The sequence below is a fragment of the Lycium barbarum genome, chromosome 11, assembly GCF_019175385.1.
Source record: "Lycium barbarum isolate Lr01 chromosome 11, ASM1917538v2, whole genome shotgun sequence".
NCBI classification, from domain to species: domain Eukaryota; kingdom Viridiplantae; phylum Streptophyta; class Magnoliopsida; order Solanales; family Solanaceae; genus Lycium; species Lycium barbarum.
This window is the reverse complement of record NC_083347.1, coordinates 12034542-12060841: the sequence shown is the minus strand read 5'-3', so window position 1 is coordinate 12060841 and position 26300 is coordinate 12034542. Positions and strand designations below refer to the sequence as shown.

General features: G+C 32.8%; 3 protein-coding genes across 3 annotated transcripts; 1 reads left to right on the top strand and 2 right to left on the bottom strand.

The window, feature by feature from the left end:
* Positions 1 to 1348: 1348 nt before the first annotated feature.
* On the bottom strand, positions 1349 to 4192 carry LOC132616796 (peroxidase P7-like). The gene is made up of 3 exons (XM_060331457.1): positions 3945 to 4192; positions 3217 to 3408; positions 1349 to 2238 (listed from the first exon to the last, which is right to left on the bottom strand). Exons 1-3 carry the CDS (start codon positions 4164 to 4166, stop codon positions 1687 to 1689), a joined length of 966 nt encoding a protein of 321 aa, XP_060187440.1. The 5' UTR covers positions 4167 to 4192; the 3' UTR covers positions 1349 to 1686.
* An 8444-nt stretch (positions 4193 to 12636) lies between these two features.
* Positions 12637 to 18444, top strand: LOC132616794 (shaggy-related protein kinase eta-like). Its single transcript, XM_060331456.1, has 12 exons — positions 12637 to 12884; positions 14123 to 14212; positions 14441 to 14500; positions 14577 to 14849; positions 14926 to 15000; positions 15077 to 15133; positions 16092 to 16232; positions 16336 to 16386; positions 16478 to 16573; positions 16706 to 16789; positions 16892 to 16993; positions 17898 to 18444. The coding sequence occupies exons 1-12, from the start codon at positions 12789 to 12791 to the stop codon at positions 17991 to 17993; spliced, it is 1221 nt and encodes a 406-aa protein (XP_060187439.1). The 5' UTR covers positions 12637 to 12788; the 3' UTR covers positions 17994 to 18444.
* Positions 18445 to 19382: 938 nt separating this feature from the next.
* LOC132617837 (aspartate aminotransferase, mitochondrial) lies at positions 19383 to 24286 on the bottom strand. The gene is made up of 10 exons (XM_060332909.1): positions 24002 to 24286; positions 23298 to 23383; positions 21760 to 21966; positions 21520 to 21625; positions 21299 to 21403; positions 21055 to 21227; positions 20286 to 20445; positions 20056 to 20151; positions 19852 to 19946; positions 19383 to 19739 (listed from the first exon to the last, which is right to left on the bottom strand). Exons 1-10 carry the CDS (start codon positions 24173 to 24175, stop codon positions 19667 to 19669), a joined length of 1275 nt encoding a protein of 424 aa, XP_060188892.1. The 5' UTR covers positions 24176 to 24286; the 3' UTR covers positions 19383 to 19666.
* Positions 24287 to 26300: the final 2014 nt, after the last annotated feature.

Genomic DNA, 26300 nt, shown 5'->3' with positions numbered 1-26300 from the left:
TTTTCTTATCATGTAGGTCAACTGACCAAACCAATTTATTATATTATGTGTTTTTTTTTGTTATCGTTGTTAAAGACTTCTTTTGTTTGCTTCCGCGTGACGTCATGATTATTTCGATATCAACAGTCTGTCGCTCTGCGGCTAAATTTTGGACTTAAATTCTCTCTCTAAACGTGCCATTTGTCCCTCTCCTTTAAACATGACTATTTTGTTTTATTTAATTTAGTTTCACAAAATGCCTTCTGATTGGCTTTCTCCTTCAAGCATGCATTGCTCCGGTTAAAATTTACATATATGGCCTATCTTCAAGTCTTGTATTTTGGTCTTTAGTCGGTCAAAAGATTGTGAAAAATTTTAATTTATTCATTCCGGAAAATACATGTCACTTGTGTATAGTCACACTAATTTTTTTTTTCTTTTTTAAAGGCTTTCATCTTTTTCTCCCTTGAATTCATCATTCTTTAATTTCGTCAGTTTAAATCAAAGATGAAGGTCGAGAGGAGAAGATTCAAAAATTTTCCTAAACATTTATCAACTAGAATCGTCAGCACCTGTCATAGTCTATGGAGTTACCTTTCTAGAAGTTGTTGCTTAAATCCATTGGCCTTTTATCAATTTTTCAGCCGACATGTGAAATATCTGTAAATTCTTTATATCACAAGATTTAACAACCTGAAAACGACAGCAAATGTTCTAATTTTTGTGATTTATTTTATATATATGTCATTTGTAAACTTATCGGCTCCTAGAAATATCAATGTTATCTTGATATCGATCTTCTGGCTCAAATATACTCTAAATACTGTAATTAAAAGGATTCAAATATGCCCTTCACACTAACAACGAAAACTACATCGGGATATGTTTATACCTTGTTTAGAGGTATTAGTTGAATTTTTAATTGCTCAGAAACATGTTTTACATTATTGTATTTGCTCCTATAAAAGTAATATGTCTACAGTAACTACAGGAGGCCAAAACATATAGTAATTAATCGTTTAGCATCGATAATTAAATGATTTAGTACTTAATAATTCGTTAAATTTGTGAAGATTTACAGTCTAGCTTAGAAATGAAAAAGACACATATTAATTAATTGAAGATTGAATATGCTTAACTATGAATCACAAGGACCATACTCAAAATTTATTCATATTTAAGAGACTAAAAGTGCTAATTTCCCAAACTCAATTTAATTAATTATAACTCGACAAAATATAAATAATAATGGTAAATACTTACTTGCACCCTTCGAGATACCAACAGAATTTATACTATTGAATAATTATGAATGTCTTCCGCAGGTTACAGTTTATATCATAGCGACTGACGTTATTATACTTTTGCAAACTTTAGCTAGCTTAAGTACCAGAACTACAACTTGCTAGCAATCAAAGTTTATATATGACAATTTAATTATATAAACAAAACAACAACAACTCAGTGAAATCCCACGACGTGGGGTTTGGGAATTTAATTATATAACAACGACAATAACATATCCAGTGCAATTTCCTGGGTGGGTTTGGGGAGGGTAGAATACATGTACACAGACCTTATCTTTATCTCGTGGAGATAGAAAAGTTATTTCCGAAATACATCAACTCAAGTACAACAAATCAAAATAGTTATGAAAAAGGATATAAAGTAGCACATGATAATTTAATTATATAATTATTTTATTTGTTAATTTATAGCCCTGCAGTTCCTTCTAATCTCTCCGTTAGTTCCAGTCAGTGGACTAATATTCCCCATTTTCACCATAGCTGCTGCAAAATCACGTCTAAAAGCAACAGCATTAGTACTATAACTCCTCACTAACGCATCCTGAGATCCACCGTTAAACAATTCTTGATCCGAGTGAAGCAACCCACGTTGAGCCACTAAGTTCTCATAATAATCGTTATTGAACCGGTTCGGCGTCTGTATATCCAACGGGGCCAAATTCGCGTCGCCGCCAGAAGCAGGGCACGTGGCCCTGCGCGTGGCGGCGAATTGCGTGTCGATGTTGGTCTCGTTGTAGATGCGGGTCCGGAAAGTGGTGCACTGGGCTTGCCCAATTGTGTGGGACCCAGAGAGCGCCGTCATGTCGGCGGCGCTTAGGCCATTTGCGGAGAACATGGAGATCAAAGTTGAAAGGCTGGAAGTTGGTGCTGGGATTTGGGTGTTGGCTGCGCTTTGGCTTGCGGTCCTTGCGTCTCTTCTTCCCAATGGCACGGTCCATGTTGGCCCTCCTACCTATATATATATTGTCCCAAGGATTTTAAGTTTATATATATATATATATATAAATTACAATATTAGTTTAGTGTAAACATATCATAACACGTTAGTGAGTTAAATATTTATGGATTTAAGTTATCCATATTACATTTATAAAGATTTGTTTACACTATCAGCGAATTTTAAATTATAATAGTATGTTAGTTACATTTTTAATTAGTGGTTATTAAAAAAGAATTACATGTTTAAGTGATTTGATTGCGTAAATAGTTTTTATATTGGCAGACATAGGACTTGGAACTCATTTTTTGTCTTTGACAACGTGACATTATCACGTTTCATACAAAACAGATGCATGTGTGCAATTATCCACAGAAGTGAAAAAAGTAACATAAAGAATAAGGTATAGGTTACCTGCTCTACAATTGATTAAAATCTAAAGATAGTGAAAATATTATGTACCATATGCTAAGCGTATGTGAATTAAGTCTCAATTTTATTCAGGTTAATAGGTTATTATAGTTAAATGTTAATGTGTATAATAGAGATTTATCCTTAATTGCTTAAATGTTACATACATATTTTTTACCCCCGCCCAAAGCATAGGATTTAGAGCCCGTTTGGATTGGCTTATAAGTTGGCTTATAAGTTGTTTTCAGCTTTTTTGAGTGTTTGGCTGGCCAACTTAAAGTCATTTTATGCTTAAAATAAGCTCAAAAAAATAATTGAACCCATTTGACTTAGTTTATCTAAAGCAGCTTATAAGCTGAAAACAGCTTATAAGCCAAAAAAAATAAGTTGGACTACCCCAACTTATTTTTTTCAGCTTATAAGCTGCAAACAACTTTAAGCTGTAAGCCAATCCAAACGGGCTCTTAAACTCGTTTTAATTCACTACTACAAGTAGTTTCGTTGCACCAACTAAATATGGTACACCCTCCGTTCCTTTTTATTTGTACTTTATACTATAAATATATTTTCCTCTCCACTGACCTGAAAAACGCCCTCTCGGGCAGCAAGAGCGAGAATGTCGGCACAAGAGACAACATTAGGACAAGCGGCTTCAACTTGAGTTTTAATGGCGTCTATCACTTCATATCCTCTTGCTGAGTTCCTGTTTGGGTTTGCATTCTTTTCTCCCGTGAATGTTGCTGTGTCATCCAGCAGTATCGATGCATCGCACCCCTAAGTAATTGTAACCATAGCAAAAAGACTATTAGAATATACAAATTCTTCGTGCATTCCTTCAACTTTTAGCCGGATATTGCGTACACATCTACGTACATTTAAAACCTTTTTAAGGGTAAGTGATCGAAGGAGCGTTTAACCAATATAAATGGTCAGTAAAAATATTACCCATTGTAATAGGTAACATAACTTAGTTTTAGGATTTCAGATTAATATCTTAAAATGATCGTGTACTTGTAGATATCGATCGAATAATTTGATGGTGTAAAAATTATTTGTACTGATAGAGTATAAAACTTAATTAAACTCAAATGAATATTACTTCGGATTAAGTTGGCCCACTTATTAATCAGTTGGTATTAAAAGTAATTTACTGATCTTATAAATTGACGGGGTAAAAGATTTTTTCCACTGTCAAGTTATCTAAATTATACGTAAACAAAATTAGCAATCTAAAAAATAAGATAGATTTATAACATGTTACAACGTATTAAAATACGATAAGGATAATAGAAATGAAAAAGGAAACTTACATTAACAAAGCAATCATGGAAGAACAAGCGAAGAATCGAGGCACCAAGTCTTTGCTCTCTACTCACGGCTTGTCTCATCGCATTCCTCACTATTACCGCCACATTACGGCACGAGCTGCCATAAAAGTTGGTCGACAATTGGGCATTGCTAAAGCAAACAAAGCTCAATAAAACACATAAAAATGTCAAAACGACAAAGACGTTCCTAGTTAAGGATGCCATATTATTTTCTCTAATGCAAAGATAAAACTAATTGAATGATTGTATATTATGACCATGCATGAGGCCCTTTATATACAAGTAGCTACGTGCACTGAGAGTCACAAAAAGTGTTTTGAGTCTTCTTTTCCGTTTACTTTTGAGTTTTGAGTAAGCAAGTACTACCTAGAGAGAAAATATGCATGTGTACAAATTAAAGCCTAGTATGATATTCAAACTTAGCTGAGTTTTGAGTAAGCAAGTACTACCTAGAGAGAAAATATGCATGTGTACAAATTAAAGCCTAGTATGATATTCAAACTTAGCTGCCGAGCCGCGTTTTTTCTTTGATTGGTTTGCATGCACCCGGGGCCCGGGAGCATTCTGATTTTCAGGAACTCAATAATTTTTGCAAATAGATATTTTATCTTTTTCATTTTAACTGTCGCATATTACGCCAAGAAAATAACAAATAGTACAAAAAAGTTTACTAATTAACTTCTATTTAATAAAAAGTGTGCACACTTTTTAGTATTAAGGATATAATTGGAAACAAATGACAACTTTAGTCTTAAATTTTAAAGTGACAATTATTTTGGGATAAGTTTATTGAACTAAAGTGACTGTTAATTTGGAACAAATGGAGAGTGTGTGTGTGGAAATAAAAAAATATAGTATTAAATATTTTATCGTGAACTCAATTTTTTTTTGGTAACTGTGAAAATTACTATTAATAAAAAATAAATAACAAACTAAAGAGGACCTAGTTCCGTTAACCACCTTCTAGGAAGGGTGAAAAGGAATCTAAGCCTCAGGGATAACTAATTACACAGTAAGAACTTGTAAAAAATTTCTACACCTATGTATCTTCCTAGACATCTTTAATGACCTAATTCTTTCTACTACTTCCTTCTTTATCTGTGTAACAGCCAACTCACTATGTAAATTTACTCCTTTGAACAGTTTCCAATTCCTGGCTCTCCAAGTATGATAAATCATAGCACTCCAGATAGCTGCAATAGCTTCCTTCTTGAATTGAGGCCAATGTTTCCCTTTGATCTTCCTTAGAATCAGATGCACCTCTCCAGTTTGCAGTGGTGCAACCATACCCCCAGTGCATCTCTTACTGAAATTATCCAAGGACAATCAGTGAACAAATCCAGGGCTGAGATGTGCATAAACAACAATGTACATTCTCAACTGGAATAGGAATTTAATTTTCAGCAGCCTTTCTTTAGTCAATAACTTGTTCTGAGCTGCAAGCCACGCTATAATCCTGTGTTTAGGCTGTATAGCAGCACTCCAAATAAGTTATACAGCACTCCAAATAAGTTCAGCCACATCAAGTCTTCTTTGAGTTCCAATGATAGCAATGTAACTCCTTGCAATAGAATACTTACCCCCAGAAGTGAGAGCATATCTATCTTGCACAGACCACTTCCTCATACCATCCTTCAGGCCATTAAGTTTCTTCCAGTAACAACTACAGTCCTGTGGACAGCTGTGGTGGTATTAACTTAAAATTGCGTAGAAACTCATAAACTTTAAATATTGAATCTGTCTCTACAACGGCGAATGTAAAAGTCAGACTTACGTGTTAGGCCGAACTCATAACTTTGTTGAAACCTTGTATTCGTATACTAAATATATGCAAAAAATAAATTTTACTAAAACCTATAGGCAACAATTAAGTGACCAAAATTAGCGACATGCAGGAAAATGAATTTATATGTTAAGCGTGTCTAGAACATGTGCGTACCGCTAAAATGCAACAGAGAAGGCAAGTATATGTTAAGCGTGAATTTTTCTCTAGTCCTCTAGGTATATAATTTAACATTCATTCAAGTGCACCATTTAATCCTCTTGTAGTCAGAGGCGGAGCCAGAATTTGAGGTTTGTGAGTTCTGAATTTTAAGACAGGACAATGACCTCAAGTTAATATATTAATAACCGTCAAACTAAATGAGTACCGATACTCAATATATATTTTAAAATATAACGAACCACTTAAACATTATATAAATATAAACGTTATCATTATAATTGCATTTAAACGTGATTTTTAATTTTCTAATTGTCAATTTTATGCTTTTTTTTCTTTTATTTTAATATATTGCTGAGAAAACGTAACAAGGAAGAAAAGAAACTAATGTTTTTAAATGAGATCTGCACATTCTTGATAGTTTTTAGAACTTATGGATATACATCATGTTTCATGTTTTTCAAGCAAAAAGGTGAAATATGTTTTGAAAAATTATGGCCAAACACATTTTCAAATTTTGAAAAAGTTCACCCAAATCAAGTTTTTCAAATTTTACTTGGAAATCTATGGCCAAACGCAAGCTAAAAGTTTTAAAAAGAAATTTGCGCATATATGCAGCTTTGTGTTTTCTTAGCTAAAAAGAAACAAACTGCAGAAAGTAGGTTTCGAATCCACAAAACTCGGGATACAATGGCCTTTCCAATCCACAGTTATTGTCATATACCTGAAATTTCTGATGTTAATACCGAGTCTACACAAAGCTACTGAGTTCGTCCAAACCCCCACGTTACACTGTAGCTCCATCCCTGCTTGCAGTATGGGTGCCAACAGACAATATTATACCAATTTTAAAAAATGTATACATGAAATATCTAATTTTACGGAGAGACCATGAGTTCACGTATCCCATAGTTTAGTCTATAAATTTGCCCCTATTGAGACATAGAGAGTGTATTTGTTAGCCTATTGGCTCATAGAAGCACCAACGTCATCTTTTGTCTCAAAATACACTATGAACAATTGAAAAGGTTCAAATTAACAATGAAATCTACATTAGGATATGTATGAACCTTGTTTAGAGGTATATTTGGACGTTTTAAATTTCTCAGTAGCATGCTTCAAATTATTGCATCTGCTGCTACAAATGCCATATATACATTAACTTCAGGAGACCAAAATAGTAGTATTAATAACAATTAATAATTTGTTAAATTTATGATGATTCCCAACCCTATAGATTAAAGGGAAACCTATTAATTAATTGAAGATTAAATATAATTAACCATAATTCGTAAGAATCAAAATCAAAATTTATCCATATTTAAGGGACTAAAAGTGCCAAGATCCCAAACAGTTTATATATTGAATAATTATAAATGTCTTTCGCAAGTTACAGATCATATAAGAGTTTAAGTGTTGTGCACGGTAAATGTTCTTGAATTACATGATGGTGTAAAGAATCTTATACACTGTAGCATAAAATTTAAACTCTAGCGAAATTTAGCTATCTTAAAAATACATATAATGGATTAAAATAATTATCTACTGACTGATGTACTAGTTTGTTGTAGTTGGATGGTCAAATAATCTGGTCACAATGATGGAAACTAACATAATAAGAAATTTTAAAAATATCTTCTATAACATTCGAAGAAAATAGGTCCTGAACTATCATGTCATGTCCATTGTATTGTTTTGAATATCCTTAAATAAACAAAACTATACATGCAACCTGAGAATGAATTTTTTATACTCATACTTAATTCTCCCTAATCCTCCTATTTTGCATGACCAATTTATGTATGTCCTATTTCGTTGTAATTATGCTGGGATTTTTTTTTTAATACTATTGACACGGTTCTTTTCTAAATTGTGAAGTACTGATCATTATTTATTCATTTTAGTCTGACAATTAAAAGACACCTTATATAAGGATTATTTATTTCTTATATACCCAAGACTTCTTTTTTTTTACATTCAATGCCATCTTTGATCTATAATCTCAATTGACACTACAATAAATTTGGCTTAAGACCATATTAGCTTTAATTTAGGCAACGTGTGAAAAGTTTTGTCATAAACATCTGTGGCATTTGGGAACAATATTATTCTTTCTTGCCAGCTTTTGACTACTAAACACATTTATAAAGCGTTCTTTTTAAATAAAAAAGGCAACAAATTGCATTTCATGTAGTTGCTCGACAAATATTAATCCCTCTATTTCGATTTATGTGACACCATTCAAATTACGAGAGTTAAACTGTTTAATTTTGACAGTAAATTCAAAAATGGACATCTTTAGGTTTTAGAAATAAGATTTATACATTTGAAAATTATGTAAAAGGTATTATAAGTCGAAATATTTGAAATATTTGAAGGACATATTAAAAAATCACGGTAAAAAATAAAACTCGTTTGACTCTCTCCGACCGGTGATACATAAATTGGAACATAAGGAACATTGATATAAGAATTAAGTGCCTGTTTAGATTGGCTTATATTATAAGTAGGTGCTTTTAAGCTAAAATAGCTTTTAAACACTTTTGTCCTATTTGAGTAAAATAAAGAAATGTATTTAAGCACTTATTTTTAAGCCAAAATAACAAAAATAAGCAAAAAGTCATAAGCTAGAAATCCCAACTTATGGCTTTTGGCTTATAGTCCATCCATACAAGCTCTAAAAGTTACTATATAATTTCTAAGTGAATACTTCCTACATGACTTTCTTTTCTTTGCAAAATCATTTATTGCTCGAGATTATAGAAAGGCATATTCAACTTCTAAAATGAAATAATTATAACATTGAAAAAGTTCTGTCATTGGATTAATATAATGCATATGTTTTCGACTTTTCCACTGGTTATAAAGTATCATTTATTTATAAAAAATAAGAGGAGTAATTTTAAGTGGGGTTATAAAATAAACTTCCATGTATGTTGTTGATTTTAAACTAGTGACATTGTTTACCAACTAGGAGATAGATAGGTCCCAGGCCCAATGTTATGGCACATGCAATGGACCTTCTAAAACACTCGTCCTCTAATGCTTTGGTCTTAATTTCTTGTTCCTATAGTGTCTGCTCGTCTCTATCCAAATAACTTTCCCTATGAATTTATTGTTTCGGTTTGTGTACAATAGTTTTTAAATTTTGGAAATATTATACCCTCATACCAGTTAATTATTCTCAACATTTCAAAAGTTGAGTTTGGGAATACCCAAATGGCGTATGTAGTTTCTAAGGGGTCGTTTGGTTGGTGAAAAAGTCATATCGAGATTATTATAACAAAATTATATACACAATTATGTAGTAAATATACTTTTATTTGTAGATATTTGGTTTATGGAGTAAAAATGAGATATACAGGATAAAATACAAAATATATGTTCGGTTTTACACTAGCTTTAGTTGGGATAAATTTGTATTTTCAATTTTAACTTAGATTTTCTAAAGGACTTTGGGAGATGAGACTTGGAAAGGGCATCTTGAACATTTTGGTGTTTTATCCTGAAATTATAACATAAATTATTATTCGGTAGTGATAGTGGTATAACTAATCTCAAATAAAAATTCAACCAATATCCCGCGTTTTATCCGGGGATTATTATTTCTTATCCACAAAACCAAACGACCCTTTAGAGTACCAGTTCTCAATGGTTTTCTAATTAGTTTTAGTTTCCTTCGATCCTATTTACTTGTTATATTTATTATTGTTTCGAGATATATACTTTTCATATTAGTAAATCAAGAAATAATTTTTTTTCTTCTAATTTTACCTTCGGTTAATTGTTCTTGAAGGTAAAATAGATGCCTAATAGACTGAGTATTTATTTTAGAGAGATTAATTTGGTGAGATAAAGAATAGATAGGGTCAATTAGTGAATTTAGTATTAGATTAACATGACCGGTAAATAGGATCAGAGGAAGTATAATATAAACGTTTTCCAATTGTTAACGTAGTTTTTTTAATTAAAAAATAAGCTAAATGATATTTACAAACAATTTCGTCAGCAAAAGAGTATATTTGCACCATTTTGTAACGGCAGGGCATATATACACCACTTTTTAAACGAAGGCCATATCCAGGGGCGGAGCTAGCATACGACACGGGGGTTCGGCCGAACCCAATAACTTTGGTCTAAACCATGTATTTGTCTTGAAAAATTCATTGAATATGTATAAATTGTTAATATAGAACTTAGTAACTTAATCGAATTAAATCTCAAACCCACAAATTTCGAATCCTGGCTCCGCCTCTGGGCATATCTGCTTTGAATTGCAAAGTTAAGGGTTATATTTGCACCTTTTCCCTTAAAAAATTAACTCTTGTGTGTTTGCTAATTTTTAATGTACTCTCTTCATTCTTTCTAACGTTGATGAACAAACGATATACAAAAAAAAAACACAAATATATTAAAGACATTGTTTTCTGCAAAAAAGAAAAGAAAGAAAACATTGATTAGTTATTTAAACAACTATTGACTTTTGAGAAACACATCACATGCAATACCAAAAAGATTTCTTCCTGTGTACTTGGGAATGTTTTTGCCCCAAATTCGTAAGAGGAAAAGATTAGTTAAAAATAAAAAGTAAGTATAGTAACTTGTTAGCCAAGCCCAAGACAAATTCAGACATAGCAACAAATAAAGAAAAACTAGTTACTTATTAATTTGGATACAACCAAATAAAATATTCATACTAAATTGCCTTAATATATAGTAGTTCCTTGTTGCTATAACAATCATATAAATAAAGAATGACATTCATACAGGCAACTTAGTAATTTTTTTAATATATGGGTTGATGTGTAATGAGTAGAGTATATTTGACTTATTAGATTGGACATATAGGAAATGTCACTAATATCTAATGGATAGTCGGGTAGGCTAAACATAAGGTATAAGAAATCCGGTTTTCGGATATCCAAAAATCCGATGTTCCAAATCCAAAATCCGATCCATTATCCAAAAATTTTAAGAATTAAATCCGAAATCCAATCCAGAATTTGAAAATTTCAAAATATAAGTCCAAAATATTCGAATTTCGGGTTTATCCAAACTATGCACACCCCTACCGACTCTACTCCATAATTATTTGTTATTAGCGACAGATCCATAATTTAAACTTGACGAGTTCAACTATTGATATTCTTAGCTCGAACATGTTGTATTTCTAAAACTCCGGAATCATAATTTGATACTTGTATTTGTCTTTGGCTGGCATACAAATATGCAATTATTTTTCATTTTTCGGTTGAGAAATGAAATATTTTATAAAGAAAAGAAATATTACATTATAATGAAATGTGGAAAAATAAATAACACTTTTTAGACAATATAAAATAAAAAGTAGCAAACATAATTTAGGATTAAAGAAAAAGTAATTCAATAACACTTTTTGCTCCTTAATATATTAATTTAAGGGACAAACAATTAGCATAGTGCTGTTAAATGATTGAAGTTGAAAGTTTGAAAAGCTGTAGTATGCAAAGCCACTGCCAAACAAAAGAGCCAAATTTCAAAAAAGGTGAAGAATTATCACTATTGCTAGTCAAAAAAGCTAAAAGCTCAATAGACTGTTGTACTGTACGCCTCAGTGGGTGTACCATAAAATAGCACCAAAAGTTGATGAGGCACTAATGACGTTTAAAATTGCAATATATATATATAGATAGAAAGAGGTAAAGTGTATTATGTATATACTACGGAACATTATCTAAGACTTTAAGGATAAATGTTATGCATGCCTAAATGATTACGGTCAGAAAAAATTGTAAGCAAATATGACTTTTACATTAATGTTGATCGGTAGATTTATACTCTCTTATTATACCTAATTATTCGAATTTAAATTAAGTTGAGTCCGTATGAATTTATGTGTGAAAATTTATCGTGAATTGATTAGCTTTATGTTGATTGTCGATCTGGACATGAAACCTATAGTATATCGATATGTATTACAAGAATTCAGCATAAATTGATTTGTTTATACCGATTGTCATAATAAAATTGCTATAAAATAGAACAAATATGTATATAGTTATGGAACCTTAATGAAAACTTTATAATGGTAAGTGTAAGAAAATGAGTTCATTAAACAAATTGTAAACGAATATGACTCATTTTAAAAAAATTGTTGAATTTAAAATCTCTTATACCTCATAATGCAAATTTAAACTAGATTGGGGCCATAATTTATTTGTATCACAAGAATCATCGTGTGAATTGATTAGCTTAGTCCCTATCAATCTATTCAAAATACAAAAAAAATCTTTTCACCCAATATTTTTACCAAAGCAAAATTATTATATATTAAAAAATAGTCACAATTTGAAAGATTAATAAATTTTATTAAATATAATTACTTTTAATGTAAAAGACAAGAGTTTAATGTGTTATTTTGGGGAAATCACTTTCTCAAGACTTAACGTGGTTAGGCAACGTGACAAGCTTTTAAATTGTATTTATGAAAAGTAATTATTATTTAAAAAAAAAAATACGAAACGTAATTATCGTATACAAAACGTAGCTATCAAAGCTGATACGGTTCTTTCGCCCAATTTCACATTGATAGAGATAGTATCGCTTGATACGACTCTTTGGTTGATAGACACTTGACACAACTTTCTGTCTGATACAGTAACTGTAGCTAATATTTTAAAAATACACAAATTATAGCTATGTTTCGTAACTGTAAATAAACTCTAGCTATTTAAGAAATTTTCCATTTAACCAACACAAATATCGAGAGAGAGAGAGAGAATCGTAGTGGGGGGAAAATAAAGCGAATTATTACTACTTACTCTCTATTAGTAAAGGAAACAAGTGTGGTAGCAAAGCCAAGTAGCATTGGAAGAAGAAGAAGAAGAAGAAAGAGAGCACATCACATGGCCTCTTTACCACTGGGTCCTCAGCTCCCCGAAAATCATCCGCCGGACCATGGCGGAGCCACAGCCGCCGGCGCACCACCGGAATCGGAAAAGGTAGTACAATAACACTACTACTACTACTACTTTAATGTTAGAGACTCCTCACACTCTCTTTCTTCTGTGTTTCGATCTTTGCTCGATCTCATTTGTTCTCCGGTCATCGGAAAGTTCGCCGGAGTATTTTCCGGCGACTTTGTTTGTTGCTTCAATGAGGTGTTTCTTCAGCTGGACTTGAGATTGTTGGAGAAAATAATATTGTATTTTCGAAGAAAAATGAGAGAGCACAGAATGTTTTAGTTTTGGACATTTTTCTTAGCTCTTAAAAAATTGTACTCTTGAGTAGCTTTTTGTTTGATTTACAAGTAAATAGTCTTCTTGCTCAGTTGATTTCCAAAGAAAAATGAGAGAACACAATATACGATCCGTATATCAACAGTATATCTGCTGTATATCAGCGTATATTCATCGTTTTAAGCTCCAGGAGTTGTCATAAGGCCAGCATAAGGACCAGTGTTTTTAGTTTTATTTTTCCATCTTACATTTTTCTTTTAGCTGTTAACATGTTAAAAAAATGTACTTTTGAGTGGCTTGTGCTTCAGGTTTTTGGTTTGATTTACATTGAAAATAATTCTTGGTGAAAATATTGTATTTCTGAAGCAAAATGAGAGAGACATCAAAAGTGTTTTTTGTTTTCCTTTTAGATATTTTTCTTTTAGCTCTTTAACATGTTAAAAATTGTACTTTTGAGTAGCTTATGCTTCGATTTACCTGAAAATAATTACAGTATTGGTTTTCTTGCTGTTGGTATGAAGTGCATATTTAAGGTTAGATCCATGAGTTTTTTTTTTTTTTTGAAGGTTAGTGGCTTATTTATCCTTTTGTCTACTTTGTGTGTTTGGGATTACATGGGATGTTTTCTTGGGTTGATTAGGTAGCTTGCAAGTTCCTCTTTCTAAAAAAGCTTTTTAGCTGCTTTTCTTCATATTTAGGTAAATTGTGCTTCAAGTTTTTATTAGTGTTTGCTTCATGTGAATTGTGATGGCTGATTCTCCTTAAATAGTGTATTTGTCTTAGTTACATTACAAGCCTCTAGCATGTGATGCTTTCTTAAAGCCTATATATATATATATATATATATATATATATATTTGCCATTAGCTGCTTTTCTATTTCTGTTGAACAATCTGTAAGGTCGTCTCACAGTTTATGGTAACTACAGCTTCTTAGTATTTTCTAAATGAGTTGGAGTTCTTTTGGCGTTTCAGTTTGACCTTGCTTGGTTTTCTTTGTAGGAAATGTCAGCTGTTGTTGAGGGTAATGGTGCGGTGACTGGTCACATAATCTCCACCACAATTGGAGGCAAGAATGGAGAACCAAAAAGGGTGTGTACCTGAGATACATCAGTTTCTTTGGTTCTTATTCTTTTTGAGATTCAATGTTTTGTAATAACTTAGTTCTAATATATGAACATACTTAAGATGATCCTAATCTTTGGTGTCAAAGCTCGTGATAATTAAGTGAGAGAATCATGTGATTGTTTCTGCATTCTCCTTCGCTAAACAAGCTATTTTCAGAAATATTTAACCTTTGTTCATATTACTTTTCTGCAGACCATTAGTTATATGGCAGAGCGAGTTGTCGGTACAGGATCATTTGGAATAGTGTTTCAGGTTTGTGAGCTGACTTGATTGTAAATTTGCATCAGTCCTCTTGTACATAGAAATGACCTAACGTTGTTGTCTCTAGGCAAAATGCTTGGAAACTGGAGAGAATGTAGCCATCAAGAAGGTTTTGCAGGACAAACGGTATAAAAATCGTGAACTACAGCTGATGCGCTTGATGGATCACCCAAATGTCATTACTCTAAAGCACTGCTTCTTTTCCACAACAAGTAGAGATGAGCTTTTTCTTAATTTGGTCATGGATTATGTCCCTGAAAGTTTATACAAGGTATTAAGGCACTATAGCAATTCAAATCAAAGGATGCCACTCATATATGTCAAACTTTACATGTATCAGGTTTGCATCTCTCCTTTCTCTTTATGCCTCTTCTGCAACTGGATATTATGTGATTCTGATAAGTTGTTATTGTCAGATATTCAGGGGGCTGGCTTACATTCATAATGTTCCAAGGATTTGCCATAGAGATGTGAAACCTCAAAATCTTTTGGTATGTGAACAAGAGTCCACTTCATTCCTATTGTATGATAACATTGACCTAAATCTATATTGTATGTCATTTGAAGGTTGATCCTCTGACCCATCAAGTCAAGCTGTGTGACTTTGGAAGTGCAAAAGTCCTGGTAGGTTTGTTCTTTCATTATTAATGCGTCCTTGTAAGTGCTGCAATTTGCAGTTAAAAAGTTGCCACCTTCAATGTTGTTAACGTGTCTTCCAATCTTTGTTGGGTCTTTTGCTGTGAAGGTTTCGTTGAGTCTGCTTAGTTTCATGTTATTAGGCTATTTTTCATGTACTCCGGGTTTTATATGCTAGATTTGCATGAATGGGCGCTGATTAAGGCACTGTCTGAAGACATTTCGGAGCAAGATTTAGGCTTTTATATTTTGAGATAATATTGGTTGGTGGGTGGAGAATTAACACCCGAAGGATGCAGAATCTCATGACTACTTTATAGTTGCCCTAGAGATGAAACTGAAAGAGAATAACCTGGATATATGGAAACAAACTTGAGAAATAAATAACTTAGAAGTGAATATATCTCTAGATTATTTGAGGTTCTGTAGAAGGCCTCAGCTTACAACATCGGCCTCTGCCTTTGTCTGCTTTTATTTTCTGAACCATTATCTTTTGCGCTTTAAGTTTGTTGACGCACTATAGTTCAGGTCCCTTGTGAGTTATGAATATTCAGTTCTTCTACTGGAGGCCATCCTCGAGTGTTGTGCTAGAGAAGTTCGTGATCAGGATACTGTTTGGACCTTCAGTTTTTAGACATCTGATACTTTTGACACTTGGCTGTCAGGTTCCTACGACTCTTGTTTGCAATTAAAGAGAAGTTTTTCGTGAATACAATTAAGTTTTGACATGCAGAGTGTGGATGTATTTTTACTCTTTAACTGTGGGAGTGAGAGCAAACTAGTCTCTAGCATTTCAGATTTCTCAGGTCGAAAACTGCAATACATTCATCCATGTTTTTTTATTCTTTTTGCGTCTCTTTTCGCCAGGAGAATTGTTTTGGGCATAACAGAAACTGAAGCATTTCATTAGATGCATTTTGATACTAACGAACTTTATGATGCACAGGTGAATGGTGAAGCAAATATTTCATACATTTGCTCTCGCTACTATAGAGCCCCAGAACTCATATTTGGTGCCACAGAATATACAACATCAATTGATATTTGGTCAGCAGGCTGTGTCCTTGCTGAGCTTCTTCTGGGGCAGGTTTGTGTTATTTATCTTTGTTTTCAAGTGGATAGTTTATCATCTATTACTTGATAGAAGTTTGCTACTTAATTGAGCTTTCATCAATTATAAACTATGACAGCCACTCTTTCCTGGCGAAAATGCAGTAGACCAACTTGTAGAGATAATCAAGGTGTGTCTTTGTACTTTATTTGGACATCCTAGTAATCTCAGACAACACACTTACATGGTTCTCTTTTTACTAATGAGAATCCTTGTCACAGGTCCTTGGTACTCCTACTCGGGAAGAAATTCGATGTATGAACCCAAACTACACGGATTTCAGATTCCCACAGATAAAAGCTCATCCTTGGCACAAGGTATTATGTGTTATTATTGTATTTTGATAGTTATTCTGCACTAGATCATTCTCTTGTTGAAATATTTTTACGTTAACTACCCCTAAGATCGGGTTTAGTTGAAAGAGAGCCAAAAGATTTCCGTTGTTTCAGGTATTCCATAAAAGAATGCCTCCTGAAGCAATTGATCTTGCCTCACGGCTTCTCCAATATTCACCAAGTCTTCGCTGCACTGCGGTGAGTTATCTCATTTTAGAAGTGATATTCTTGAAAGTATTGTTGTTTCATCTACAAACCATTTGTTGTATCAGTCTATTCACCCGCTTTTACTCCTTGCAGCTAGAGGCATGTGCACATCAATTCTTTGATGAACTTCGTGAGCCCAATGCCCGTCTCCCAAATGGACGTCCATTTCCACCTCTTTTCAACTTTAAACAAGAGGTAAATTTTTTGAAATCTTCTCTTTACTAATATTATATTTCTTCGTAACTATTATCTAGAAAGTTACCTTTTGAGTTTTTGAAGAATTGTTGACTTACTAGCTGCATTTATGATTATGAAGTTCTATGCAACCATGTAAAGATTTATTTCATTACTTAGAGCAATTTTTTCCTTCTCCATTATTTAGATGTTTGTTATAAATGAAAAGGGAAGGAGGTTGGATTAGCGGTGGAGCGGCACATGTTGTTCTCATTCGAAGTGATAAATACAAGAAACAAAATACTAAAGTAAATCCTTTCGTGAAAAAGGATTTTCAAAGCGAATAATACAGAAAAATGATGCGTTACATATTAGCTCATGACTTCTGCGTGTTGTCCTTTTTTTTTCTTGTACTTATAAGTGCATCATCATCTTGTCGCATATCTTGTTTCTTCCTTTACTTTTGATAATCCGTTGTCTTATCCTCTCAATAACAGTCACTCACGTATTCTTTTGTCCTTCTGCCACTTCAAAACACGAGACCTAAAGATTGTCTACACGTGCATGGATCTAGCTATCATATTAATAGTGTTGCCAATTATTGCGGAATCATTTAATGAAACTGGTTTTGGTGATTGTTTGTCATGAGAATTCATCTCAAATAATTGATGGTTTTAGAAAGTTATCACTTATTAAAAGCTTCTATTTCCCTATACTTAGCAGAAATATATTGACCAATAACAGAGGTCCCCATTGCATTGGATATACATTCTCATTATTACTAGTGGACTGGGGTGTTGAACCTTTCTTTCTTTGCGATTAAGAGGATCCTTTTATAAATTGATTCAAGAGTCAAAACTTTTCCCTTCTTGCAAGATATTGAAGATCATGAAAGTTGTGTTTATGTTATTCGTGTTTCTTGCAGTTAACTGGAGCTTCACCTGATTTGGTCAACAAGCTGATCCCTGAGCATGTGTGGAGGCAAATTGGTTTGAATTTTCCCTTGCCCGCTGCAACGTAATTGTACTAATGTAATATAGAGTTGGTGTATCAGAAAATATAGGGAGTCCTTGTGGATTAATGTAACCATGCATTTTGGCGTAACCAGCGGCTATATACGCACGTAAAAGTTGTATGCGTATAGTCGCTGTTTGGCTTACAAGGAAGTGATCCTGCCTACTTATGTCATCTTAGCTAATAGTAGCAACCTGTTGCCTCTTCTGTACATTGTTTTTGATAAGAAGATTTTAGATAGGAGTATAAAATGATAAATATTGTAATGTCTAGTTAAGCAGATTTCCCTGAGAGACCTACTGGTGCACTAGGACTTGTAGCTTTTGGTTGTAGTTGTATTTATATGCAGTTGTTTCTAGCTCTGTTTTTTTGTTTCTTGAATGTAAGGCATATATGCTATTCCTCTGCGACCTTTGGTTTGTTTTTTGCCTTTGAAGTATATTTGATTGTTTCTCTTATACTAATGATGGTTAAATGCAGTTTTGAAAGTACCAACTTGACAATTAAACATTGTAGGTAGATGTGTATTATTAGTCTAAAATTAGCAGGGAACCAAAGGTCATAAAGAAAAATGTACGTTTTGAATAATTCTAAAAAGGAAATATGACTTGCTCCCAAACTTTTAGTCTGGTTACGCTCTTGAGGAGTCAAAGATGTCAGGAATTTTCAAAATATAATAACGTTATCTTTAATTGGAAAAAAAATAGGAAAATCAGCAGCAGATGAGGAAGTAGTCAGAAATTACTGTTGTCCACAATTGAAAAACCTTCATCTTTTTGGAAATCTTTTAAGTAATTTGATTCATTCTTATTTTTGTAATGTTTGGTATGATATGGATACACATTTTAGTTCAGTCTAATTTGTGTAATCATTGTCCGGTAAAAGTTAGGTGCTAATAAGCTAACTTCGTAAACAGAATAAGCCCACTTGACGAGATTAAATCTTATTTAGTTCGGTCTAGTTTGCGTTTAATCTTTGTCCGGTAAAGCTAGCCATCAAAAAGATCTCCCTGGTAGAAGGTGGGTGTTGTTAATTAGGTTAGTTATTTTAATCTTTTATTTGGTAATCCTATGGTCTATAAATTTTTCAAAACTTGGCATTTTTACATGTTTTTAAATATAACAATTGTTATATGTACATGCATATATATAAAGTAATAAACCATCAAGTATGCAGGAAGAGTAGTAGCTAACCAAGTCGTAAGAGAGTTTGACCCAAATACATCTTCTTAGAGCAAACTAAAATCTCGATAAGGCTCTGGTGTCCACATTAGAAAACCTTCCAACTAGTTGGAAATCACAATATCGTAATATCCAATGGTTTAATAATTTTCTTTGTTAAAATTCCTGAATTAATTAATTTTATATAACGGCAAATATACTTCAAGGCATAAATATCATGTAAATACGTTGTATGTGAAAAATAGGAGTTCCTTCAAACAATAGTATATAAACTTCGCCGCCTCAACGTCGTTGCTAATGACTAAGTCTACACCTCAAAATTCTCACAGAATCATAACTCTATCTGTCCCTCTGTCAGTGCGATTATTTTAACTTAGCTATTACAACAATGTTGTTTTCTCAATTTACTTTTTTCCAATATCAGAAAAGAAATTCACAAAATGTTGTTTCCACAGCCTCCTCTAGCTGGTTATTCGAATTGAATCCATCATATTAGACCTTAAGCAGATTTAGTAACCTCATGAATAGCGTTTGCCAAGTAACCAACATTTCCAGTAGTAACTCCTGCCATACTGCACATACAAGAATCATAAAAAAAAACAGTGGAAACACAATCAGATGTAATTTCTATAAGAACACAGGAGCATTAAGCAGAAATTGGTGACTGAATATAACTAACTATACCTGATACGACCATTACGAGTCATGTAGATGTGATACTCTTTTGTCAATTGGTCAACTTGTTCGGGTGTCATCCCACTATAGCAGAACATGCCAATCTGTAGGCAGTATTGAACGTTAATGGGGCAGTAGGTGAACCATAGTAATTTTCTTATAGTTTACATATATGCAAGAATAGAAAATGATAGAAGTCATTGATTTCAATACCTGTTTGGTTATGTGCTCCCAGGATAGAGGTGAACCCAACTTCTCAAGGTTTTCTCTTAAAGCAGTTCTCATCCCGATGATGCGATCAGCCATGCCCTGGAAAAAGAACTTTTAGTCAAACTTTCACGTTTAACATATGATGCTCCGAAATTGGTAGAAAGCTAAAGAGTAGCCACACAACACCAAACAACTTGGCCTTGGAGAAATATGCGGTTTAACAAGATTTTTACCTTCACTTCCCCAAGCCATAGGTTTTTCAAGTTTGGATCACCAAGGATGGTAGAAACAACAAGAGCACCATGAACAGGTGGATTACTGTACATGGGCCTGGCAAGTTGCTGCAATTGACTTTTCACTGCCACTGCTTGTTTATCATCCTCACAGACCACACTGCAGTGAATTGAGGCATCACAGCAACAGCATTAGAAGTCTTTTAGCTTTGTGTTGTGTATTAACAACAAATGAAATTTATCAAACAGCCCGAAATTTCTCCTATATTCTTTAAATGTATAACAAACTTGATGCATAGAACAAAATTTTCTGCTTCAGGCCACCATATACACAATGGAAGCATCAGATCCATATATGTGATACCAACTAGTTTGAATAAGAATTTAGTTGTTGTTACATTGATATCAGATCCCGTGTTTGATAGGAGACCTTTTTGTCGTAAGAGACTTGTACGGGCAATATAGGGATAAGTATGAGATTTTATTATATGGACTTTTATGTGGTATGTCAGAGTTATGACAAATATGATTAATGGTATATAATTAATTAGTGAGTGTAAATGATGAAGTATAAGAAAAGTTTAAAGTTTTGGTTATTCGAAAGAGAAAAAGATAGATCTAGAAACTACATGAAGAAGTAGTATTGCTAATTTTGGAATTAGAAGATAATTTTAAAAGATAGACCCAACTATAATTTTTAAAAAGTTAGTTTGACTCTCCAGATTTTGACTAGGCCAAATAATATATGATCTTGGGAGTAGTATTTTACCTTAGGCAACCAACTCTCTGGCCATATAGCCCCATATTTTTTGCATATGATTGGGCACATCCTATGGGATGACCATCCTCAAGAAATATCCTGATCGCCTTAGCATCCTTCTCTGGATTCCCACTAGCAAATCCTTGATAGGCCATGTCAAAGAAAGCAAAATGTCCCTTCACCTGGAACCAGTGTAATAAATTCAATATGAGACTTAAGGCAAATAAAAGAGAGAAAATATACAAGGCATTACCTTGAACTGGTAGGAGATCTCCTTCCATTGCTCCTCTGTCGGATCCACCCCAGTGGGATTATGAGCACAAGCATGAAGCAGAAAAAATGATCCTTTTGGGGCATTCTATGTATAAGGAAATTGTATTAGGTCAGGATAGAACATATAATGGCAATCTGAGGGAGCAATGAAACAGGGGAACCAATCATCAAGGAAAACATCACAACTGTGTGCTTTCATACCTTTATATCATCCATCATAGCAGCAAAGTCCAAACCCTTTGTTTCAGGATGATAATAATGATATGTTCTCTGAGTGACATGAGCATCTCTCCAAATGTTATGATGACTGCCAAGAATCTCATATTAGTAAATGACATGAAATTAGGAAATTTTGATGGCAATTTCACACTCATTTTTACTGTGCAAAAAATCGAGGAAGATCAATCAAGAAGTTACAATGATGCAGCAAGATGTACTTACTTAGACCATGTAGGAACAGGAATATAAATCTGTGAATCAGGACAAAAGCGCTTTTGGAAATCTGCAAAAATTCGGCATGCACCAGTCCCAGACAATGCTTGAATTGCAGCGATGCGTTTATCTTTTATCAAGTCTGAATTCTCCCCATAGGCTAACTTCAGCGAGTCCTGGATCATGTTGGCACTACCTCCCATAGGAAGATATTCCCTGGTAAATGATGAATTGTCAATGTGAGCATGTTATTGAGCTAAAATATCGACATGTTATCAGGTTTTTTCTTTTAAGTAACAATCCTGGCCTTCTTTTGCAATACTGAAAACATTTTCATTCTTAAATTTTCAACTTCATTGTCATGTTTCCACATAAAGTACTTTCATAATTCTCTGTGTTAAACAAATCCAATAGATTTCTAAAGACAAAATCAAAACTTTGACATAGAGAAGTTAAAGTAGTACTGTCTAGTTTGGTACATTACAAAATGTTTGACAGACTCTGCTAATAATATTACTACTATACATACAGACAGTATCACAAAATTTAAGAACTCAATTCATGTAAATTTTAAAATAAACGTCGATGTGATACTTTTTTCCTTTCAAAAAGGAAAAAAAAACTTTTTCACTTGTTATTTTAATTATTCTTTTACCACAGTGAATAAAATACACAAGTTAAATAATAATGTACCCTGTGTCTAGTCAAACTCTGTAATACTGTGGAAATGGGACTTAAAGAGCAGAACTTTTCAAAATAAAACGCCATTAAATTGTGCAAAGGTAAATTTGATATTAATAATTCATCTGGGAAGAAAGGTTATACAAAAGCAGAAGATAGAATTAGTGGAGGGATCCATCTCCACCATCCATATAGCCATAAAAATGAGAATATAAACCTCAAGAATCAAACTGGTTAGTGGGAAAATATGGGGCCACTATTTCTTTAGAGACTCAAAAAAAGATGCTTTATACTACACGAATATGCACTCACAAATACACTCTCACAGTCACATGACACCACCATTTGTTGAGAAGCAGATTATAAAATTAGTGGTGCACCTGCACCCATGTTCTCATACTCCAGTTATATACTCCTACTAGTTTATACAAATAATTTAATAATATCTTTTAAAAAGTCAAAACATTATGCAAAATAAAAAGAGATTTTTCGATCTTATGTCTTAAATTAAAGATGTGCATAATGTATTATAAAGTCCTTTGAATCTTATGGTTTTAAACTTGTAGGTAGGATGTTTGAATTATCAACTTACTAAATATACAAAGAGACATTCTTTTTGGAACAAACCAAGAAGAAAAATAAAACACTTAAATTGACACGTGGGGAGTATAAATTTGTATATACTACCCCTTTAAATCCTAGATTAGTCGTCAACCGTTGCAAGTAATGTGACTGGGTAAAGTTTCTATTCTTCTAAGAATTAAATTAAATGCACCTATCTTAATAAATGTATAAAATAGCAAAAAACTTAAACACAGTAATGTTTTCCAGCGAGGAAGAGAAACAAAAATAGAGAAATGACTCACATATTGTGAATGCCAGCTATCCTCCTCTCTGCTTCTCTGACACACTCCAGTACCACCGGTTTTCCATTGTTGTCCCTGTAAGCTCCCTTTACCAATCACAACAAAACATTAATTAAAATAAAAATAAAAAAGTTCATTCATTTTTGCTTAAATAGCTCAAGCTGAAAAAGTATAAGACATACGAATTACTACTACTCCCTCCGTCCCATTCCCATTTTATACTAGATAGGAAGTTTCAGGGAAATAAAGGAAAACTGGGGTGTAAAACAAATTTTATTAATTTAAAGAGTGTGCGTAAATTTGAAGGGAGAGTACGAGCCCGTTTGGATTGACTTATAAATTGCTTATAAGCTGTTTTCAGTTTTTTTTAGTGTTTGGCTGGTCAGCTTAAAGTCATTTTATGCTTAAAATAAGCTCAAAAAAAATAATTAAATTCATTTGACTTAGCTTATCTAAAACAGCTGAGTTAGACTACCCAACTTATTATTATTTTTTAGGTTATAAGCTGCAACAGCTGCTGCAAACAGCTTATAGGCATAAGCCCATCCAAACAGGCTCTACATCTCAATCCCAATCAATTGAAAATATTTGAGATCGACTATGAGATAACAGATGACTATTCTTACACAAACTTTCAACCTATAGACAGAGACAAAGCTAAATCAGCAAGGGAGCTAAGTAAGAAAATGAAGCATACAACTTACAACGCCAACATTGACTTTATCAGGACTAGGATCGGCTAGAAAAGCTTCAGTAACACCCAGGATAGGATCTTTAGGAGCCGGCTCCACATTCCTCCACCACGACGACAACGATCTCGCTCCTAACGCCGAGCTAAGCTTCAGGTTACGACCGAAAATCGCGGCTCGGATAGCCATGGCTCGGACCGAGGATTTAGAGAAATAAAAAATGGCGTGTTTGTCGAAGATAGAGCTGATTGGACTTTATATAGAAGACGGAAGACTGAGCGAGCCGTCAATGTGGTTTAACTAACGGCCTTTTCCCTTGAGAAGCGTAACCTTGTCATTAAACAGTAAAATAGCTCATGTTGTTGCTTTGTTTGGTTTAAAGATTAGGGGCAAATGAGTCAAAACACATGGATGCATTAATGGTAGTAATCTGCCCAATCTGCCAAGATTTATCTCTACTGCTTCTCGTATTTACTCCCAACTATATATATATGTTAAATATAATTAATGTATGTTAAATTTTATAACAGATGTGATTATCTTTGTCGAACGGTCAAATATGTTAAAGGCCCTTAAATTTAAGTTTTACTTGTAAGATTAAATTCTTAAAATAATGCCTATTTTATAATTATAGGGGGTTGAAAAGTTTTTATTTGTGAATTTTGGAGTAGGGACAATAATACTTACTATATTAGTGACTAATTTTCAAATATGGAGATTAAATTATTTTATCATTAAAATGAATGTAGACGTTAATCTTTTTCTCTTCTGGAAAAATAATAATATCAATGTTAAGATTACATTAAAATCATATGAAGAAGAATTTATGCATTTAAAAGTGTTTGAAACGAAAAAAGTTATCTCAAAATAAAATAGCGGTAGCATATAGTAGAACATGGATAGGATAAAACTAACTGAAATTGCTGCTAGAATAACTCTTACGGTAATTTATTGCATGTGAGGCTATTTTCTTTCCAACCATGTTAGGCTAATATTTTGAAGATAATAATTTCTTTTTCATTTCAAAAGGAGTCAAATTTTTCTTGATAAACTTAATAAGCGTGCGTTTGATAAATACACGATGGATTCTTCTTTTGGAATTTACGATTATCACCCCCAAATGGTAGATACATTAGTAAAATATTATTCCGAATCAGTTAGCACTATCTCAACAAGGAATTGAAGGGACAGAATCAAATCTCAAAGATACAAAAGAAAAAAAGAAAGAAAAGCTAAAGCTCTTGTTATCACGAAAGGTCGAGGTCAAGGGAGTTAAAAGGGAACTCGAGGGTTTCATCTAAATAATCGCCAGAAAATTACACTATACGTATATAGTTAAAATTATTTTTATATTTATTGTATCCTCCTGATTTCTTCATAAATTTACTTCGTTATACTTGAATTTCTTAATAAAATTTTGATTGTGAGGAGTAAATAGCCCTTTGTTCTTAACGAATTATAAATAATTAGAAAATTAATTGTGTCAGATTCAATTGTAGAGAGGTTTATCTGACTTATAAGAAAGAATTTGAATATATCTTAGCTAAACTTTTAAGACCAACGAATGCTTAGGGGGAAACTAAAATAACAGAAATAGATATAAGGTCAGGCTTTACGTCCGCAGGCCAAACGCCATTGTTAGACACCACTCGAGAAGCAAAAGATTCGTTATTAATCATAATATTTATGATGAAACAATTGATTATTTAACTTAATAAAGTTTTCCACTAAATAGATCATTTGTATAATGGTGTGTTTCTTTATAAAGGAAAAGTTTGACACGCCATCAATATGATTGTAATATAAGATTAAATATAATTTATTTTAATTAAAAGGTCTAATTTCAATTTATTATGCTAGCACATTATTATCAATATATTTAACAAGATCAGTTAGAGATAAGAATTTGTTTTATACTCTTAATTTGAATATAGTTATTTTGAATAATGTATATTGTTTGTGATTGTGATTTAATTTATTAATAGTTGAGCTTCATTATGGCTAACTCAATTAACCTAATAAATTGGATGATAACAATATATTATGTGAAAATTTATTAATACAATTCATGTATTAATTGATAATATATTGATAATACTTTTAAAAGAAACTTATAAATTGTATTATGTATGTTCTGCTGGTGATTTTTATATCCGACACATGAAATAAGTTAAGCGAAAGTATAAAAAAATTATTGATTAATTAAATAAACGGTCAATATTAATATAATTGATTGATACTTGTAAGTTGTAATCTGTGGGAAGTCAAGTCAGTGTTTAATGTGGAATTCAAAATTAATAAGAAGTGCAATTAC

What these genes read in the sequence shown, in the direction of transcription:
- LOC132616796 (XM_060331457.1), bottom strand. Translation starts at nt 4,166, where the DNA reads ATGGCATCCTTAACTAGGAACGTCTTTGTCGTTTTGACATTTTTATGT. An exon ending in TCCATGATTGCTTTGTTAAT is followed by an intron (nt 3,409 to 3,944) that starts GTAAGTTTCCTT and finishes ACAATTACTTAG; the next exon opens with GGGTGCGATGCATCGATACT. An exon ending in CCCGAGAGGGCGTTTTTCAG is followed by an intron (nt 2,239 to 3,216) that starts GTCAGTGGAGAG and finishes ATATATATATAG; the next exon opens with GTAGGAGGGCCAACATGGAC.
- LOC132616794 (XM_060331456.1), top strand. Translation starts at nt 12,789, where the DNA reads ATGGCCTCTTTACCACTGGGTCCTCAGCTCCCCGAAAATCATCCGCCG. An exon ending in AGAATGGAGAACCAAAAAGG is followed by an intron (nt 14,213 to 14,440) that starts GTGTGTACCTGA and finishes ACTTTTCTGCAG; the next exon opens with ACCATTAGTTATATGGCAGA. An exon ending in TCAAACTTTACATGTATCAG is followed by an intron (nt 14,850 to 14,925) that starts GTTTGCATCTCT and finishes TGTTATTGTCAG; the next exon opens with ATATTCAGGGGGCTGGCTTA.
- LOC132617837 (XM_060332909.1), bottom strand. Translation starts at nt 24,175, where the DNA reads ATGGCTATCCGAGCCGCGATTTTCGGTCGTAACCTGAAGCTTAGCTCG. An exon ending in CCTGTTCCTACATGGTCTAA is followed by an intron (nt 21,626 to 21,759) that starts GTAAGTACATCT and finishes GATTCTTGGCAG; the next exon opens with TCATCATAACATTTGGAGAG. An exon ending in CAGAGAGTTGGTTGCCTAAG is followed by an intron (nt 20,446 to 21,054) that starts GTAAAATACTAC and finishes AATTCACTGCAG; the next exon opens with TGTGGTCTGTGAGGATGATA.